General features: G+C 38.0%; 1 protein-coding gene across 1 annotated transcript in view; it reads left to right on the top strand.

Annotated features, from left to right (window-relative positions):
• Window positions 1-15,064, top strand: part of LOC5574802 — a 266,282-nt gene extending 251,218 nt beyond the window's left edge. Inside the window, exons 6-9 of the mRNA XM_021841320.1 lie at window positions 4,796-4,954; window positions 5,022-5,190; window positions 5,253-5,419; window positions 12,151-15,064. Coding sequence (XP_021697012.1) covers window positions 4,796-4,954; window positions 5,022-5,190; window positions 5,253-5,419; window positions 12,151-12,359 — 704 coding nt within the window. The 3' untranslated portion in view covers window positions 12,360-15,064. The remainder of the gene's footprint in view (window positions 1-4,795; window positions 4,955-5,021; window positions 5,191-5,252; window positions 5,420-12,150) is intronic.
• The last annotated feature ends 3,359 nt before the right edge of the window (window positions 15,065-18,423 follow it).

Below are 18,423 nucleotides of genomic sequence, written 5' to 3'. Positions count from 1 at the left end.
GAAAATTTTCTTCAGATACTGAACATTTATACTACAATTAATCCGGATATGTATTCTTGAAAATAATATTGTATTTATAAAAGTCTGTAATATGTCATTTCTTATTAAATTGACTACGAATTGAATAAATAAAGTAGAGATGCTTCTACATGTGTGATTTTGTTTCACGTTCAACTTAACCCTATATTTTCATTGGTAGCTCCAGGGTTCCGAGTCAGATAAATGTAAAGCATTGCTTTAAAAGCAATAGTTTCGAGTAAATGATTTTAAACTCATCAGATTGATCCAGAAGTCAACTAACTGCTTCAATAGTAAAACAATTGATAAAAATCCATTTACCATTGAAAAACAACTATTTTTTCATACAGATATAAAAAATAGTCTTTTTGCATCATTGATCGTCCAAACTATTTTTATAAAAACGGTTTTTCCGTACAGAAATACCTCAAAGTCGGTATGACGAGGTTGGTAGTCTAATGGCTACCGCTTCTGCTTCATAAGCAGAAGGTCATAGGTTCAATCCCAGGCCTGTCCCTTTCCTCGTATTTTGTAGTTGTATCTTTCACTTGCTTTTATCCAAGGCTGATTCATTGTACTCTGTAGCCAGAGTGAGCATAATGTATAACCTTAGGAGGAGCCCTACGATTCCCGGTCCCATAATATTGTTGAATTTAAAGGGATCGATTCAGTATAAGTTGACCTGTAGGAATCGGGATCCCAAACCAAAATTCAGTTATGAAGACAGAACTTGGGCCACTGTCGTCCAACAGCAATCAAGCTTAATAAAACACAAATATTTCTAAGGGATTGACGTGAGGACCCACAAAAGTAGTTATGAGAACGTTATAAATGTAATTGTGTTATGCGAATTATGAACATGGCGCCCAACAGGGGACTTGATATATATGTTAAGTCGGGTACCACGTTGTCTTTAGTGTAACAGTGATCGTTTCATTTTCAATTTCAATTCATTTTTTCAATTTTAAAGTAATCATAATGAGACTAGTAGTCGAGCTCCGGCGCGTGAAATGGTGAATGATGATCGATTTGTGAATCATAATAAGAAAAAAAATGTTATAATAATTGAAAGAATAATTTCTTTCTCATGAGTTTCTCTACAATTGGCACCAATAGTTGTTACAAAGCTTATAAACACAATCCTACTCAGTTGTAGGTGGGGTTTTCAAAGAATCTAAGTATGAGATATGCATAATACTGGGCACTAGATTACGAAGATTTATCACATAATGAGCGATAAGGTGTTCAGAGAATCCTGAAATCGATTTTAAGGAAAACTATGACAGGATTCTCATAGGTTTGCTTATTCTGCGCGGCGTGTAAGTCGAGACGAGTCCCTCTCACCTCGAGTGACGTGAGACGACTAATTTTAATCAAATGGAAGCGAGTCGACAATTGTCACCTCGTTCGACTCTTGTTACCTCACACCCCGCGCAGAATAAGCACAAGAATGTTTAGAAGGTCTTCACAAAATCATGAGCAGGATTGTCAAATAATTGTAGATAAGTTTCTGACATGATTCGGCTAAAGATCCTTAAAGTTCTGGTTCTCTTGATATAAATTCTTCCGCAGTTCCGCATAATAGTGGGCAGCATTCTTATTGAATTTGGGGCATTGTTCTCTCAGAACAATGTGTAGGATTCTTATACAAATATTGTAGTACACATTCTTTATTACAGGGCTGGTAGCAAGTCTCGTTTCAGAGCCTTGGTCTCTATTTTAATGCAAGTATATATTTTTAATGGATGATCTCTTAGGTTTTTTTTTCATCAAAATGGTCTTTAAAGTCACGAAATATCAAACCAGCAATTTTCACAGAGATTGCTTTGAAAAATTTTCGAAATTCAGTTCCAGGATTTCTTCAAAGATTCCTCACCAATTCTAAAATTTCCATCGATTTTTTTGTAGTTAATCTAGTAGATCTTCAATGAATTCTTACAAAAGTTTTTCCATAGTTTTTAAAGAGGGGTTTTATCCAATATTCTTACACCGATTTCTCAATTATTTCTCCATCCATTTTCATATTAATTCTTTCGTGAAATAGTTTCCGGTTCATCTCAGTATTTCCTCCAAAACTCATCCAGGGATTATTACTGGAATTCTATTAAAAACTCCTTTTACAAGAAGATGAAAAAACCGAATTTAGTACTATACCATTTAATTCCACTAGAGTTTGTATCCTTTGACAGATACGCGACTAGAACTAAGACTCGACTAGTACACGACACTGAAGACGGCCTTACAGTTGAGGTCGAAATACTGTAGATTTGATGGATATACAATTGATTTGTTGTTCGCGAGCTTTTTGTTATTTCTTTTGGTATGTTCGCCCGAGCAGGTGGGTGAGTAGAGTTTTCAAATTTCCCGGGATTTGATTTCCCGGGAAATGGGAAATAAATTTGCCATTTCCCGGGAAATCCCGGGATCCCGGGAAATTTTCAAAAATGTGAAAATTAAGCAAATTTGATGATTTTTTTAATTATTCGTAGGTTTGTTATATTTTTTTTTATACCAGTAAACTTGTGGTTTTACAGCTTTGGGTGTAGGTAAAAAAGGGGGCTTGAAAAAGAGGTTTTTTGTATGCCGGTCAAAATAATTTCTTCCAAGACCCCTAATGTTCCTAAAAATAACTTCTGGCTACGCCACTGCATTATACAAACAAAATAACGAAAAAAATATAATATTTAAGTTCTTTTAATGCAGATTTTATTTCTTCTATTAGTGATTCGATTATTAGGAAGATTCGATTATCCGGAGTGAAAAAAAATGGATACAACGGATAATCGAGTCCGACCTGTACCAACATTAAATTGAACCTTCCAAACACTAGAATAAAAACCAACAAGAATATAACGATGTAAAATGTGACGATTTAATCCATGAAAACTTTATGAGCGTACTCAATTCATGGATGATCCCTCGAAAAATCCTGTATTTTGTATAGCATATAATCTATTTTGAAAAAAAAACATATCGTCAAAGAGCTATCAATTTTATCAACAACTATTTGATTACAAAAAAAAACAGCAAATCAATATCCAAGTATAGCTAGTGATCCAGCAAGATAATTGCATTGGAAAGACTGATATGAAAAGTAAATTATACGATAGTTTAGGTTGAAAAATGGATGGCCAATCCTTTTTCAATAGAACTACCCGGGAAATACAGAAATCTCCGGAAATACGGGAATCCCGGGAAATACGAGAATCCCGGGAAACAGGAAATCATTTCCCGGGAAACGGGAATCCCGGGAAATTTCATTTCCCGGGAAATGTTCCCGGGATTGAAAACTCTATGGGTGAGTAATTACTCACACCAAGCCTGTTCGCGAGTCTATCATGTTTGTTTTGCGGTGGGTTACACTCGTAAAGTGCTTCGTGATGCGAACATTTTCACCACTGAGTACACCTACTGTAGTATTCAGCAATTCGCACAAATTCGTAGGTGGTACAGTTCTAGAGGTCCTGCCTCTTGCTGCTCTTAGCTTCAATCCTTCTAACGTCACAAATTCCGACACCTCATTTGTAATCCGAACACTTCGATTTTGAATGGAATTGAATCGATTTCGAATCATCCACTTGCGGACTTCATCTCACACAGCTCATTGCTTTTAACTGAATGGAACACGGCATGGAAATCAATAATCAGCAGATGAGTCTGCAAGACATCTTCTTCTTCTTATTCTTCTTTTTGGCGTTACATCTTAGCTGGGACAAAACTTCTCTGCTAAGTGTTTTAAGGACACTTCCACAGTATATAGGGGACGGACCTGATGTAGTGGTTGGAACATACACCTCTCACACCGAGGACCTGGGATCGAATCCCATCCCCGAGACAGCCAGTTGGTCCCGAAATGAACTAGCCGAGGGCTAAGAAAGATAAAAAAAAACACAGTTATTAGCTGAGGGCTTTCTGTTTCAATTGACCTATTCTATATGTGTATATCGCGTGGCAAGCACAAAGATAGGTACCTCGAATCAAAGCACAAAGATAGATATCCTCGAATGTTAAGAAAAGTTCCAACCTGGAAAGATTCTCCATCGGCGGAATTCAGCATGCTCTTGCTCAATAGTTGTGCGTTTATTACTATGGTTATGTGGGTTTTGGTCTGCATGGTATACTCCTGGAATATATCTAAGATCTTTTGCCCTTCCCCAGGAAAAACGGTCTGCTATTCGTCGACGGAAGCCTGTTTAAGCGGTCATACAGGATGTGCGACAAGGTACCCAACTGCTCTTTGTTAAGAATATATGTAGAATATGACCTGGAGCACCTTGGTGTAATGGAATTCTTTAGACGTGTCACTCTCTGACATTCTTCATCGAACCAACCATTTCGCTTTTGTAGAAAACCAGTAACAATCACGTCTTGTGCCGTTGAGACCTCAAGTGATAGGATTGCATAAGCTGCTAGTCTAACTTCTGATGGTACTGTACAACTACTTGCTCCGTTGAAAAGCGTTAGATATTGAATGACATCTTTCTGTTATCTGTGGAACTCATGACGCTGGACTCAACAAACCTACCTATGTCATCTGGGAAATAAACGGCCGTACAACATGGTTTATAACTTCGTTGGTGTTGTTATAACAGAATCATCAATTGGGTTTAAATATTTGTACAACGCTAGTGTATTACAGATACATAGAAATTAGTTTTTTGACTAGATAAAGAACAAAACTAGAAAAAACGAATCGGAACTGAAATGAATTAGGAAATTCATACAAAAGTAGCAATACAGTAATACTAAATTTTCAAAATTCTTCCTCCTTCTTCAGGCACCATGGACCCGAAAGATTTCCTTGCCGAAGCCCAGATCATGAAGAAGCTCCGACACAACAAGCTGATTCAGCTGTACGCCGTCTGCACCCTGGAGGAACCGATCTACATTATCACCGAACTGATGAAGCATGGCTCTCTGCTAGAATTCCTACAAGGTACTGAAAATTCAACCATTCCATATTGTACAGCAATATCTCACCGTTTCAATTTCAACTCTTTCAGGCAAAGGCAGAAATCTCAAACTGCCACAGCTGATCGACATGGCCGCCCAGATTGCCGCCGGTATGGCGTACCTCGAACAGCAGAACTACATTCACCGAGACTTGGCCGCCCGGAACGTGCTCGTAGGGGATAACAACATCGTCAAGATTGCCGATTTCGGCCTCGCAAGGTAAGAGTCCAGTGATTTGTAAAATAGAAATTAGGAAATTACTTTATTTTTTTGCTAAACAGATTAATCAAAGAAGACGAATATGAAGCCCGAGTGGGAGCTCGGTTCCCGATCAAATGGACAGCACCGGAGGCAGCCAACTACAGCAAATTCTCGATCAAGTCGGATGTATGGAGTTTCGGCATTCTGTTGACAGAGCTGGTCACTTACGGTAGAATACCGTATCCAGGTATGATTTTTTGCAGGGCCGTAGAGGGGGTCCCACATCAAATTGCATCACAAAAAAAAAATGCTGCGGAAAATTACCCAACGGAAGGAGAAATGCGGTCAAAATTTATGTTATATTAGTGATCAGGATCGTATTAGAAGCGTATCGTAGAAGCGTTTAAGCGCAATTCTTCGGTCAGAGAGCTAAGGGTCGGGAGGAACTGCATTCGTACAAAGTGCAGAAAACTCCAAATACAAATGGTACCCAAGTTTGACAGATCGCAGTACACTTTTCACGGCATTCTAAATTTTGCTCTATAACTTTAGAGCAATTTCACCGGTGGTCCAAATCATCGGTTGGTTCCAAATTTTTGGGCCATATTAAAAATTGGTGCTTGCACCGGTGTTGCAAATAATGTTCCAATTTTATTTTATACCAGTTTTCTGGACTGTTTTTTGGAACAGGCTAACTGACATTTTTGGCCGGATTTGAACCTGTTCCAAAACTGGTTTGACACATGTTTCTTTACCAGTTCGCATTTTCTCGCTGAAACAACCACCGTCTCTAGTTCCTACTTAAAGGGCGAACACGAAATTATTGCGACACATTCAACAGGGCATAACTTTTCTACCATTGTGTACCAATCAACCAAATTTTGCATTTTTTCTCATTCATGTGTATTGTTTACATGCTGTCAAACTCGAATTTCCTGACCTGTCGCACCGGCAGGTGGGACAAATGTTGAACACCATTCAACCGTCTCCAAAGTGTTGAAGCGGTTCCAGGAGCGGTTGACGTTGGACCACGGCAAAGGAGCTGGAAAAAAACCGGGACTGGAGAACAAAAAGACGGAGGCAAAGGTGAAGCGGATGATTAAAACATATTTCAACGTCTCAAGCCGTAATTTAGCTAAAAAGACCGGCATGTCGCAGAGCTACGTCCAGAATGCAAAGAAGAGAGCTGGACTTCATACATACAAGGTACAGAACTTCCCAAACTGCGATGAGCGGTGACAATCGACGGTCAAAACTCGGGCACGGAAGCTCTACGAGAAGATGCTGACAAAGTTCACCTCCAAATATCTCATTTGGCAGGCCATCTGCTCTTGCGGATTGAGGAGTGAGCCTTTCGTGACAAAAGCCACAGTAAATTACGAGATCAACGAATCTGAGTGCCTCGAGAAGCGCCTTTTGCCGTTCTTGCAGCAGCACGACGAAGCTCCGCTATTTTGGCCAGATTTGGCATCATGCCACTAATCTAAAAGTGTCCTGGAGTGGCCAATTCTGTCCATTTTGTTCCAAAGGACATGAATTCGCCAAACTGTCCGGAGCTGCGCCCGGTGGAGCAATACTGGGCAATAATGAAGCGGAAACTTCGGAAGAGCAAGAAGACAGTCAAAGACGAGAAGGACATGTTAAGAAAATGAAAAAAAAACTGAGAAACTGGTATCCGATGACTCTGTAAGGACTTTGATGGAGGGCATCAAGCAAAAATGCCTTCAATTTTACACTCAAGGCTCCATCCATATGTATAAAACAACCCTAAAATTTTGGTTTGATTCTAAACTTCCTAAGAAAATTGGCATGACATTTTCGGTGTCGCAATAATTTCGTGTTCGCGTTTTATTTGAGCTAAGTAAACACAGGAAGAATATTACGCCTGGCGTAATATCGCTGATGTTTTTTTTTTTTGACAATATTTATTCCTCTTCCAGTAATTTTCTGACAATTCCTCCGGGGAATCTTCCAGAAAGTCATTAAGAGACACCTTCAGGGAACATCAGCTTTTTCCCGGGGAATCTTCTAGGAACTCGCACATGGATTCCACCACGAATTTCTGCGGCAATACATCTGAAGATTCCTGAACAAAGTCCTTCTACAGGAATCTACAGGAGTTTTTCCAGGAATTCTATCAAAGGAATTCCTTCAAGGATTTTCACGGAATTCTTCCTTGGACGTTCTCCGGGAATTTCCTCCTGGAATTCATCAGGATTTTTTAAAAGAATTTATCCGGGCATTTCCTCCAGGAATTTTTCCGGAAATTTGCAGCAGAAATTGCTCCGGGGATTTTCTCCGGAATTTCCTCAGTAATTTTTTTCCAAGAATTCCTCCGCAAATTTCCACCAAGAACTCCTCCGGAAATGTATCCAGGAATTCTTCAGGGGACTTCCAATAGCAACTAATCTGGGGATTTCGTCCTGAAATTCATTAATAAATTCATCCGAGGGTTATCCCTAAAAATTCCTTCGGAGATTTTTTTTTCAGAAGATTCATCCGGAGACATCCTTTAAATATTTCTCTGGGGATTTTCACCTGGAATTTATCCGGAGATTCCCTACAGGAATTCCTCCGGAGATATCCCCATAGAATTCCCAGTAGATTTTCAATAGCATTTTCTCCGAGGATTTCGTCCAATACCGTGGTGAATCAAAATCCGGACGGTACCAATATCCGGACACTCTGATTGTATTTATCAAATTAAATATGAAATCAAACAATAAATGTAGGCTTGTAATTTACATTCATAGCTTTCAATATTGCTCTTCATTTTAATTCATTGTTCCATCTAGTAATCCTTTGCAATTAAATATAAAAAATAAAAACAAATAAGCAGCACCAGTTGAACGTCGTTTCTCCAGAGCATCGAAGTTTTCGACAAGAACGTCAGCTACTCTCGACTGACGTTGAAGCTAATTAATCATACCATTTTAATATTGTCCGTGTCTGAAAAGTGTTCGGAATGATAGTTTTAATGTGTAGTGCACGAAAAAGTGGGAATATTTGTGCAAAAAAAACATTTGTGATGTGAAAATAGATTGCCTCGAACGCTGTCCGGATTTATAGGCCAGTGATCATAAACCCGGACGTTTCGTAAAAACCTTATATTTATCGAGCTTTTGGAAAACATTTTATTGTGACTTGAAACAAAACTGTATAATAACAGAACAAAAAAAGTAACTAATTACCAGACAAAAGATTTAGGCAGGAAAAGTATACATATTGAGGATCATTTCAGTGAACCCAAAATGCAGGCTGTTGGCATGGAGTGCAGGTAAAACAATAGTAGGTTTACTCAACTTTTTGGCCTTCCGTGTATGTTTAAGCATACGAATACATTATATTGAAGATTGTAGGTTTAAGTTATGTATCTTTTATTAGTTTTTCATATGTATTGTCTACCCAAACGCTTCTGTCCGGATTTCGATTCAAAAGCGTCCGGCATTTCGGTGCATGTGTCCGGATTTAAGAACACGACATGCTTCATTAATTTAACGTTTTTCGTGTTTAACTTGCATTTTTAATAATATTTTTTGTCCATGATTCAAAGTTTATACGTGTATCTATGTGAATAATAATAACACTTATACTAGATCTGGCAGAAACATATTTTAAGTAGCGTTTGAACTTTTGGTGTTGCTTAAGTGTCCGGGTAATGATGCATCACGGTATTTCCTCTGAAGATTTTTTCCATGAAATTTTCCGGGTTCTTCCCCTGAAAACTCTACCGGGGATTTCCTTCAGGAATTCTTTCGGGGATTTTGTCCGGAGATCTTTTCCAAGAATTCCTGCAGAGATTTCCCCCCTGAAAATCTTCGGGGATTCTCTTCTCCGGAGATTTCGTCCATGATTTCCTCTGGAGATTTTATTAAGAATTTTTTCCGGGGATTTTCTCCAGCAATTTCTCTAGGAATTTCTCCGAAGATTTCCTGCAGGCATTTCGTGGGGCTGTTTTTCAGGAATTCTTCCGGAGAGTTCCTTCAGAAATTGCTTTGGGGATTTCCTCCAGAAATTCCTCCGAGAATTTTTACAGGAATTAATCCAGAGTTTTCCTTTAGGAATGCCTCCAAGGAACTTCTCTAGGGTTTATTTTCCTTCGGTGATTTGCTATTCTGCTTCCTTCGGGGATTTCTCCAATGGATTTCCTCCAGGGTTGTCTCCAGAAATTCCTCCGGAGTTTATTTCCAAACTATTCTCCGGAGATTTCCCCTAAGAACTCCTCCGGGGATTAAATCCAGGAATTTCAATAGTAATTCTTTCGGGGATTTCTTCCATGAATTCCCCCGGATATTATCTCCAGATTTTCCTGCTGAGATTTCGTCCAGGAATTCCTCTGTGATTCCTCTGGAGATTTCAAGGATTCATCCGGGGACATCCCCACGAAATCCTCCGGGGATTTTCGCCTAGGGAATTCCAATAACAACTCCTCCGGGGATTTAGTCCAGGACATTCTCTGTGGATTCCATCCAGGAATTTCTCCGGGGATTTCATTAAGAAATTCCTCTGAGTATTTTCTCCAGAAATTCACTCGAGGGTTTTTTCAAAGAATTTATTCGGTGATTTTCTCTAGGAATTTCTCTGGGGATTTACACCATGAAGAGGAATGTTGATATGTAGATTTTATAATGTAGAATTTCTTCGTAGCTGCTCCAGGATTAACTATGCAGTTTCTCAAAGAATTCCTTCAGAGTTCTCCTACACAGAAAAAAGTATTTAAATTTCAATGTAGCGCAAACACAAGAGTATGGTAAAAGTAAATCAAATTCATCTATTGTTACAGCATCACATTTAATTTTCAACTAAAGATGGTTGAATATTACATGATCGTGGAAATTTAAAGTACATTCGATTGAAAAATAAGCTATTTGGCGTTGACATTTCAGTTTATTTTGTGTTTATTTTATGTGCATGAAAATAAACTGGAATTTACAACATATTTTTAGCTGTGTTTAAATTCCTTCGGATTTCCCTTAGGAATTCTTTCAGAATTCTTGCCGGGAATTCCTTTGGAGCTCCATCGCGAATTTCTTCAAAGTTCGTCCGAGAATTCTACAGTAGTTACTACTGGAATTCTTTCGAAGCTCCACCGGGAACTCCTACGGGTATCTTCCATGGATTCTCAAGGAATTCTTTCAGTGTTCCTTCAGAAATTCCTCGGATTCCTCCATAAATTTCTCGGATCTCCTTCAGGAATTCGATCTCCAAAGGATATTCTCCAGAGTTCCTCCGGCATTTCCTCCATAGTTTGTTAAGGAATTTCTCCGGAGTTTCTTTAAAAATTATTCCGCAGTTACTCCAGCAATTGCTTTGCATGCCCTCCAAAAATTTCTTCAGAGATCCTCATGGAATATCTTTGGAGTTCTTCATTGAATTTCTTTGAGGTTTCTCCATGAGTTCCTTCAGATTTCATCCGAGAATTCTTTTGAAGCTCCATCGGGAGTTCCTACGGTTTGCCTCTATGTTTCCTACTGAATATTTATTTCGGAATTTCTGCAGGCATTCTTCAGAGTTCTTTGGAAATCCTCCGTAGTAGTTCTCAAGTAGTTCTTTGGAAATCCTTAGGAGTTCCACTTCGAATTCTCCTGGAGTTACTTCGGAAAATTCTCTAAATTTCCTCCGGGAAATCCTCCAGAGCTTCCCAAAAACCTTTTCTCCCAAAAAGAGTTTCTCCGTGTATTCCTCTAGAAGTTCTCCGGTAATTCCGCTAGAGTATCTCGTGTTATTCCTCCAGGGATTGTTTTAAGTTCTTCTCTGAAGATTTCATTACGAAATTCTTCCAGGCATTTTCTCCAGGAATTCCTAAAGGGATTTATTAATAGAATGTATCCGGGCATTTCCTCCAGAAATTTCTCCGGAGATTTGCATCAGGATTTTTTCCAGAAATTCCTACGGAATTTTCTCCAGGATTTCTTCCGTGGATTTCCACCAAGAACTGCTCCGGGGATTTTCTCTAAAAATTCTTCAGGGGATTTCCAACAGCAATTCTTTCAAGGATTTCATTCAGGAATTCTTCCTGAAATTTTATTAAGAAATTACTTCGGCATTGCCTCCAGGAATTTTAAGAATTTCTCCGAAAATATTCCCCAAGCTTTTCCGGGCATTTTCTCCAGAAATTCCACAGGGGAATTCCAGTAGCAATATCTCCTGGGATTTCGTTCAGGACTTTGCCTAGAATTCCTTCGGAGCTCCGTCACGAATGCCTCGAAATTCCTCCGGAAATTTGGTACTCCTTCGAAGTTCCTTCGGGAATTCCTTAGGGCTCCACCGAAAGTTCCTTCCAAAATTCATCCGAAGTTTCTCCCGGATTTTTTCCGGCGTTCCTCCAGGAATTCCACCGTACTTCCTCCAGGAATTTCCCTGCGAGTTGCTCCAAGAATCCCGCTGGCAGTTCCACCAGGAATTCTACCGGAGTTCCTCCATAAACTCCTCTTGGAGATCCTCCAAGAATTTCTGTGGATTCCGTTTCCAGTGATTCCTCAAAAATTCTTATCGGGAGTTCTATCAAGAATCATGTCCGTCTCCTTGGTCGTAATTCCACTACGCAGAGATGAATCCGAATTTCGCTTTCACTAAGCATCATGTTTGATTTGTTGATCACGTTCGAAATAGATCGGAAAATTACAACAACCGGTGCATGCGCGTGCGATTTGGTGTATTTTTACTGATCTAATAATTTTTTTTTTTTGAAAAAAATTGGACCAAAAAGTGGACCACCGGAGAAATTGATGTGCCATAAAATTTTGGGCAACTGCAACAAACATGGAGGTCTTTATTTCGTTTATCTCGTTAATAAAGATAATAATAATAATGATAATAATTTATTTCGTTTTGGTTATATTTTATTGTCTGCAAGTTTAAAAAGGATCGGTGAACTAGGTAATTTCAACAGCGTTTTTTTCCGTGATGCTATTTGATGAGTACTACACTTTAAAGTCTGTACTAGATCGACGAATAACGGTTTTCATTCCCTTCCAGGTATGACGAACGCTGAAGTTTTGAACCAGGTCGAGCATGGTTACCGAATGCCGCAGCCTCCCAACTGCAACGTAGCCCTGTACGAGATCATGCTGGAGTGCTGGAACAAAGACCCAATGCGACGACCAACCTTCGAGACACTGCAGTGGAAGCTGGAAGACTTCTTCACAATGGACCCCAGTGAATACAAAGAGGCGGCACCATACTGATAAATGGTGCATGATAGCGCAATCTTTACAGCCGACGCCTCCGTCGTCGCCACCGCCACCGTTGATACTATTGCTTCTAGTACCGCCAACGCTGCTGTTTCTACTACTACTGTTGCTTCGACATCTACTACTGCTATCGCTGCTGCTACTAGTGCTAACACTACAATTGCTGTCTCCGTTTCAAATGCTGGCGGCAAAGCACGCCGTCAAAAGCCCCAGCAGCCGCAGAAACGCCAGGTATTGCTATTTATTTGAATGCCACTGATTCGATTCCCCGACAGATCTAGTACTTCAATTCTTCCATATCGCTTTGCCCAATAGAACAACCCGTAGAAAAGCGGCAATTTAGGTTGTGCCCTTTTAGGTTATATCCGCTTTCCGTTAGTTAAATACAAACCTTAGACCAGGACCATTCTAGTACTACGATTAGCTATCACTCTCACTATTACAATAAGACGGCTAGACGAAGTTATCGTTTTAAAGTGAAAAACATTCTCTGAATTAAGAAGCCAAATATGTATGTGTAACAAACTTTCGTTCCGCCCAACGCCCAATGTAGACAAACATCCCGAATTGATCAATGAAGAGCTGAGCTGAGAAGATCGGCCTAAATGTTAAAACATCACCCATTCTACGATATAATAAATTCATTCCTGCTGTTTACCGAGAAAGAGTGCGTAAGTGAAACAAGTACACTAAAACGAATCGGAAACAATCAATAAGTTTAAGATTACTAGGCACGTTACAAGGCTAGATTTCGGTTGTTATACATTGTTTAAGAGACTTCGCTACAGATACAGGATCAACACTACGTTTAATATACATTACAAGTACATACCTTATACTGACACAAGCACGGGAAATCGACTAATGTGTTCGTTTTAATTAGTAGGAAGAGACAGCAACCAAACTATCTATGTATTACAACGCCTCCCAACAGTTCTATTACTAGTTATATCATTTTTCGTTAGGTTCTAGTACTGCAAATACGAGATCGAAGTGACTATATCCTCCGATATCAGGTTATATTCAAGCGGTATTATTACAGAATTATGATTATTATACAAGGGCTGTTCGTAAAGGAGATCCAGACTAGTTTCATCAACAACAAATTTCTGAAAACCAATGCATGGAATGTGGTGTTAAATTTTCCTATGAGAGCTTTTAAAAAATACAAAGAGAAAAGTAAAATTCAATTAATCATGCATCTCCATTTATTCTTTAAATCCATAAAACAATAGAAACTCATCTTTTAGCATACTGAACTCCAGCGGCATGTGGCAACAATTCAATTCTATTGTACATTTTGTAAACAAAAGACGAAATGCGCATTTTTCTTCAGCATTTTGACCCTTATCTCCCCTATCCTCAATTTTAAGAATGATCCCTTCAAATTTCCCAAACTCAATTCTGATGAAACGGTTGAACGGTAGGTATCTCACTCAACTTGTAAATACATTGAACTTTAAGCCAACAGACAAACACAATTTGAAACAATGAATTAAATTTTTAATGTAAAAATAAAAACGAGATACAAAGAAGACAACTCATTTGAACATTGAAAATTGTCGTGAGAGAAAAAAAAAAACAAAATTATTGAACAAACAAATGATACATCATACAAAGAAGAATATTTTCATATATTGAAATGATATAGACCACTGCGAAACGTGAAACCAATAAGTGAATGACCCCTCGATATGTGACACATGGTGACAGACACTGAAGTAAATCGTCCCGTTATTTTTGATCTTCATACACGTATAAATTTTACGTTGCCCCTTTTTTCGGCACCGTCTCAGTTTATATTAGGTAAACCTTCTTTAGTAGAAACACAAATCAAACACGCGGAAACGCAGAGAAGACCTACGATTAGTTTTTTTTATGTTTAATAATATTAGGCAATTAGACTGAAACAAATAAGATCGCGCACTCAAGCTAGCAAGTAAGCTACCATTCATTCGTGCATGACTTCCTTCTCCGCCGAGGTGTAGATCACACAGTTGTTTCCATGTGCAACGTTTTAAAGGTTATGTCGTGCTCGGCACACATTCGTATGTATGTTATATTGATAATTAATTATTCTCGTCATCACATTTTGCATCCATTTTTTATGTTTCCAACCCTGTTCTAATTTATTCATCTCGTTAAACTTTGCACACCCTGATCACAAACATGCAAATGCACACACACGCGTTAATTGATTTCTAATTCGTTGAAAATTTATTTCCTCTTTTGCACCGTCCGTTTCCGGGCTGCTTCAAGGTGTAAGTGGATTTTTCAAAATCGTTATTCTGAATGTTTACAAGGAATTTTTGCAATCTGAATAAATCGTCTAAATTATGAGCATTATTGGTGGGATAACATTTGACCATTTGACGATAACCTCAAAATCCGTACGTTGTTGTACAAAACAATCCCAAAAAAATACCCCATCATCCCCTAAGAGGTACAACAATGTTATACACACTGAAATAAAAAAAAAAACGTATATGCTCACGTGTTTGTGCAGACAGATTTTCATCATAGCGACGATTCTCAGCACATGTATATGTATTAAATTATGTCACAAACACAAACGAAATATAAACTGTATTCGAGACACACTGGACAAGTGAGAAAAATTATCCTGCTACAACTCCAAGACAACTACAGACGAATTAAAGCTGCATCAATAGTAATCTTTTATGATATTTTAATTGTAAATGTTGATAATTACAATTAGGAAGGACACTAAAATATATAATTATGATGAAGAGGAACACGATGACGGTTAGCAGAAGAAGAAAAGGAAGACGATGATAAAGGAGAAGAAGAAGAAGAAGAAGGTGACGTTTGAGGAAAAAATCACGCGATAAAACTTTATCAGAAATAAACAACAAAAATATATTGAAAAATTTTATAACTAAAACTTTTCCGGGATCAATGTTGCTGTACTAGGGCGTATCCGAAATCCGAGTAGTGTAAGTTGAGATGCAGGCTCTGTTCCAGTGGGGACGTAATGCCAGAAAAAAAGAAGAAGAAGAAGTATTCTGCGCAGTTCATACTTATTTTCCACACGCTCTCCTATAATTGTTTTGAACCCACTTCGATACCGTCGATCCGCCCCCAAACCGGATGGCGTACAAATCACTCAGCTCGCCGCAATTTGTAATTATGTATTGAGCATTGCTCATCATTCATGTAACTTTCATGTACGTGACGTATATATGCTACAAATATGTTAATATATTAGTTGTGGTGCTAGAGGACTTCCTGAAAATCCACTAGTTATTTCTTTGATCGCTCTGAAACTTCCTTGGGACTTCCTATTGAATTATCCCGAAAACCCCTCTTGGGTTATTCTGGAAATCCTTTCAGGATTCTTCAGTAAAATTTTCCTAAAATTCTGCCGAAAATGATTTCATAATTGCTTTCCATTGGAATGGAATCTATTTTAAACATATGGGATACTTTTGGGTTCGGGGACTCTCACAAAATTCCTCGGGATTTGTTCTGGTAATCCATCCGAAATAATTATTTCAATCCTTCTGATATTTTTCTCGAAAGCCTCCAGTAGTTCTTCCGTGAGTCTCTTTGAAACTTCTTCAAATAACCCTCTGAGATTCTTCCAGAAACATCCGATTCATCTGGAAGATTCTCGGAAAGATGCCTGAGACTATAATAAAAAAAAATGTATTCTTTCACTTCATTTTCTTCCGTGCAAATTTTTGGGATTTCTTCGGAAATTCCTCTGGGATGCTTTTTCAAATTCTTCCCGGAATCCCTGTTGAATACTTCCGAATATCCTGTTAAGAAACTTCCATATGTACCTCGGGGATATGGAAATCCCTTCGAAATTTTTCAGGAAATTTCTTTGAAATTCATCCGAAAATTCCTCTGAAATTGTTTGGAAATCCTCCTAGCACTCTTCAAGAAATCCTTCTTATATTCTTACAGAAATCATGATTTTTTGTTTCAAGAAACCTAACTGAGATAATTTTGAATATTCGGAAAATTTCCGGAAATTCCTTCGTGATTATTGAGATTTTTTTCTAAGGTTCTTTGAAAAAAAAAAGACTGGTATTCTTCTAGAAATTCATAAGGAAGTGTTCTTAATTTTTTTCGTGATTTATTAGTTAATTTCCTTGGAAATTTTCTGAGATCCTTGGCGGAGTCTTATGAAAATTACTCTTGAGTTCAAATGGAAATCCCTCAAGAAAACCATCTCTCCCTCTGGGACTTTAAAAAAAACTATGAGATTCTTTGATTACTGATTTTTTTTCTGAGAATCTTCTGAAAGTTACATCTAAATGGTTCCGGAAATTCCTTTTGAAATTATTCCTATAATCTTGCTGGAGTTCTTCTGGACATCGGAATTATTCCGAAAAATATTTAGGAAACCTTCTGGACGTCTGTGAATCTTCTTTAAATCTTTCAGGGATTCTTGTGAAATAACTTCTTGGATTCTTTTGGATGTCACTGTATAAAATCTTCAAAATCCATTTAGAATTCTCATGGGATTGTTATAGATATTTACGAAAATCCTTAAATTCGTCCTCGCTAATATATTAGTGATTTTTCTGGAATCCCAGCAGGAATTTTTGAAAAATTCCAGCAAAATTTCAGAAAGAATCTCCCATAGATATTTTGAAGCCTCCCAGCAGGATAACAAAAAGAAATTTGGGGGTATTTCAGAAGAATTTCCGAAAAAATCCTAGAAGGAATTGTCACAGAGAATTTCTTGAAAAAATCAGGATGATCCTGGATCCTAGAGGTAATTCAGGAAGAATTTCTGCAGGGATCCTTAAAAAAACTAGTACTAAGAATTTAAAGGATACTCAGGAAGATATCCGAAAGAATCCCAGAAGGTTTTCCGAAAGAATCCTAGAAAGATATCCGAAAGTATTCCAACAGGAAGAGTCCCAAAAATATTTCAAAGATATTGTCGTTAAAATCTCAGTAGAATTTCTAGAAGAATTTCACAAACATTTTCGGAAGCATCCTCGAAAGTTTTTAAAAGGGTTTCCGAAAGCATCTTAGGTGATTTCCGAGGCATTCTCATAAGAATTCCAAAAGTATTTCCTTAAAAAAATCAGAGTTGTTTTCGGAGAAATTCCCGAAGAATTTCTAGTAATTTTTTGGCAAAATCCTTTAAAAATATCCAGAAGAATTGCATCAGGATTTTGGTAGAATCTTCCATAGTATTTCCGAAAGAATTTTCAAAAATTTCGAAGAATCTAATATCCATAATTTCAAAAGTAATCCTTAATGAGATACCCCCGTTGGTTTGACCACATTTAATCTGAAAACTTTTTAATTTGTATCGGGCGTCTGTACCAGTGATAGAGGAAATAGTAATGGGTTACCTAAGGAATAAAAAAATGCCAAAAAATAACGCAAGGTCTGTTTTTATATCTGAATACGTCATTCGATAGCTATTCTATTCTATTTCACGTTAAAAATAATCTTAGAATGTTAAACTTCTTGAATCTTCTAAAAATCATTTTCTCCATTACTGGAACATGTTCCAAGAATAATGGTATTTGTTAACTTGTGTTCCTATAATAGTAGACCCAAGTAACAATTTTAGTTTTACGAATTACTTCCAGGATGCTATAAATAAACGCTCATAAAACCACGGTCAAGGTGCTTTTTACCTTCATCGCATCCCCCAAAACCTCTTGTAGACCAGAACGTGACTAGTTGGCCCACTCTATAAGAGGCTATTGTGCTTATTCTGCGCGGCGTGTGAGGTGAGTTGAGTCGAATGAGGTGACAATTGTCGACTCGCTCCCATTTAACTAACATTGGTCGTCTCACGTCACTCGAGGTGAGAGCGGCTCGTTTCGACTCACACGACGCGCAGAATAAGCACATATGAAGTGTATATTTATGTCACACAAATAAAGCAAAATAGCATTAATGGTAGCTATTTTGAGGCCACCTGTTCTAGATGAATGTCGCTTCATCTTGAAAATGATTTTATCATAACGTCGATCTTGACAGATTTATTCCAATGTAAACAAAACAAAATAATATTGAAAACACGTCTGTGATAATTTATTTCGTAGTGCTTTTTAGT

The sequence above is a fragment of the Aedes aegypti genome, chromosome 2, assembly GCF_002204515.2.
Source record: "Aedes aegypti strain LVP_AGWG chromosome 2, AaegL5.0 Primary Assembly, whole genome shotgun sequence".
NCBI classification, from domain to species: domain Eukaryota; kingdom Metazoa; phylum Arthropoda; class Insecta; order Diptera; family Culicidae; genus Aedes; species Aedes aegypti.
The sequence above is the reverse complement of the archived record's forward strand: the minus strand, read 5'-3'. Positions and strand labels throughout refer to the sequence as shown.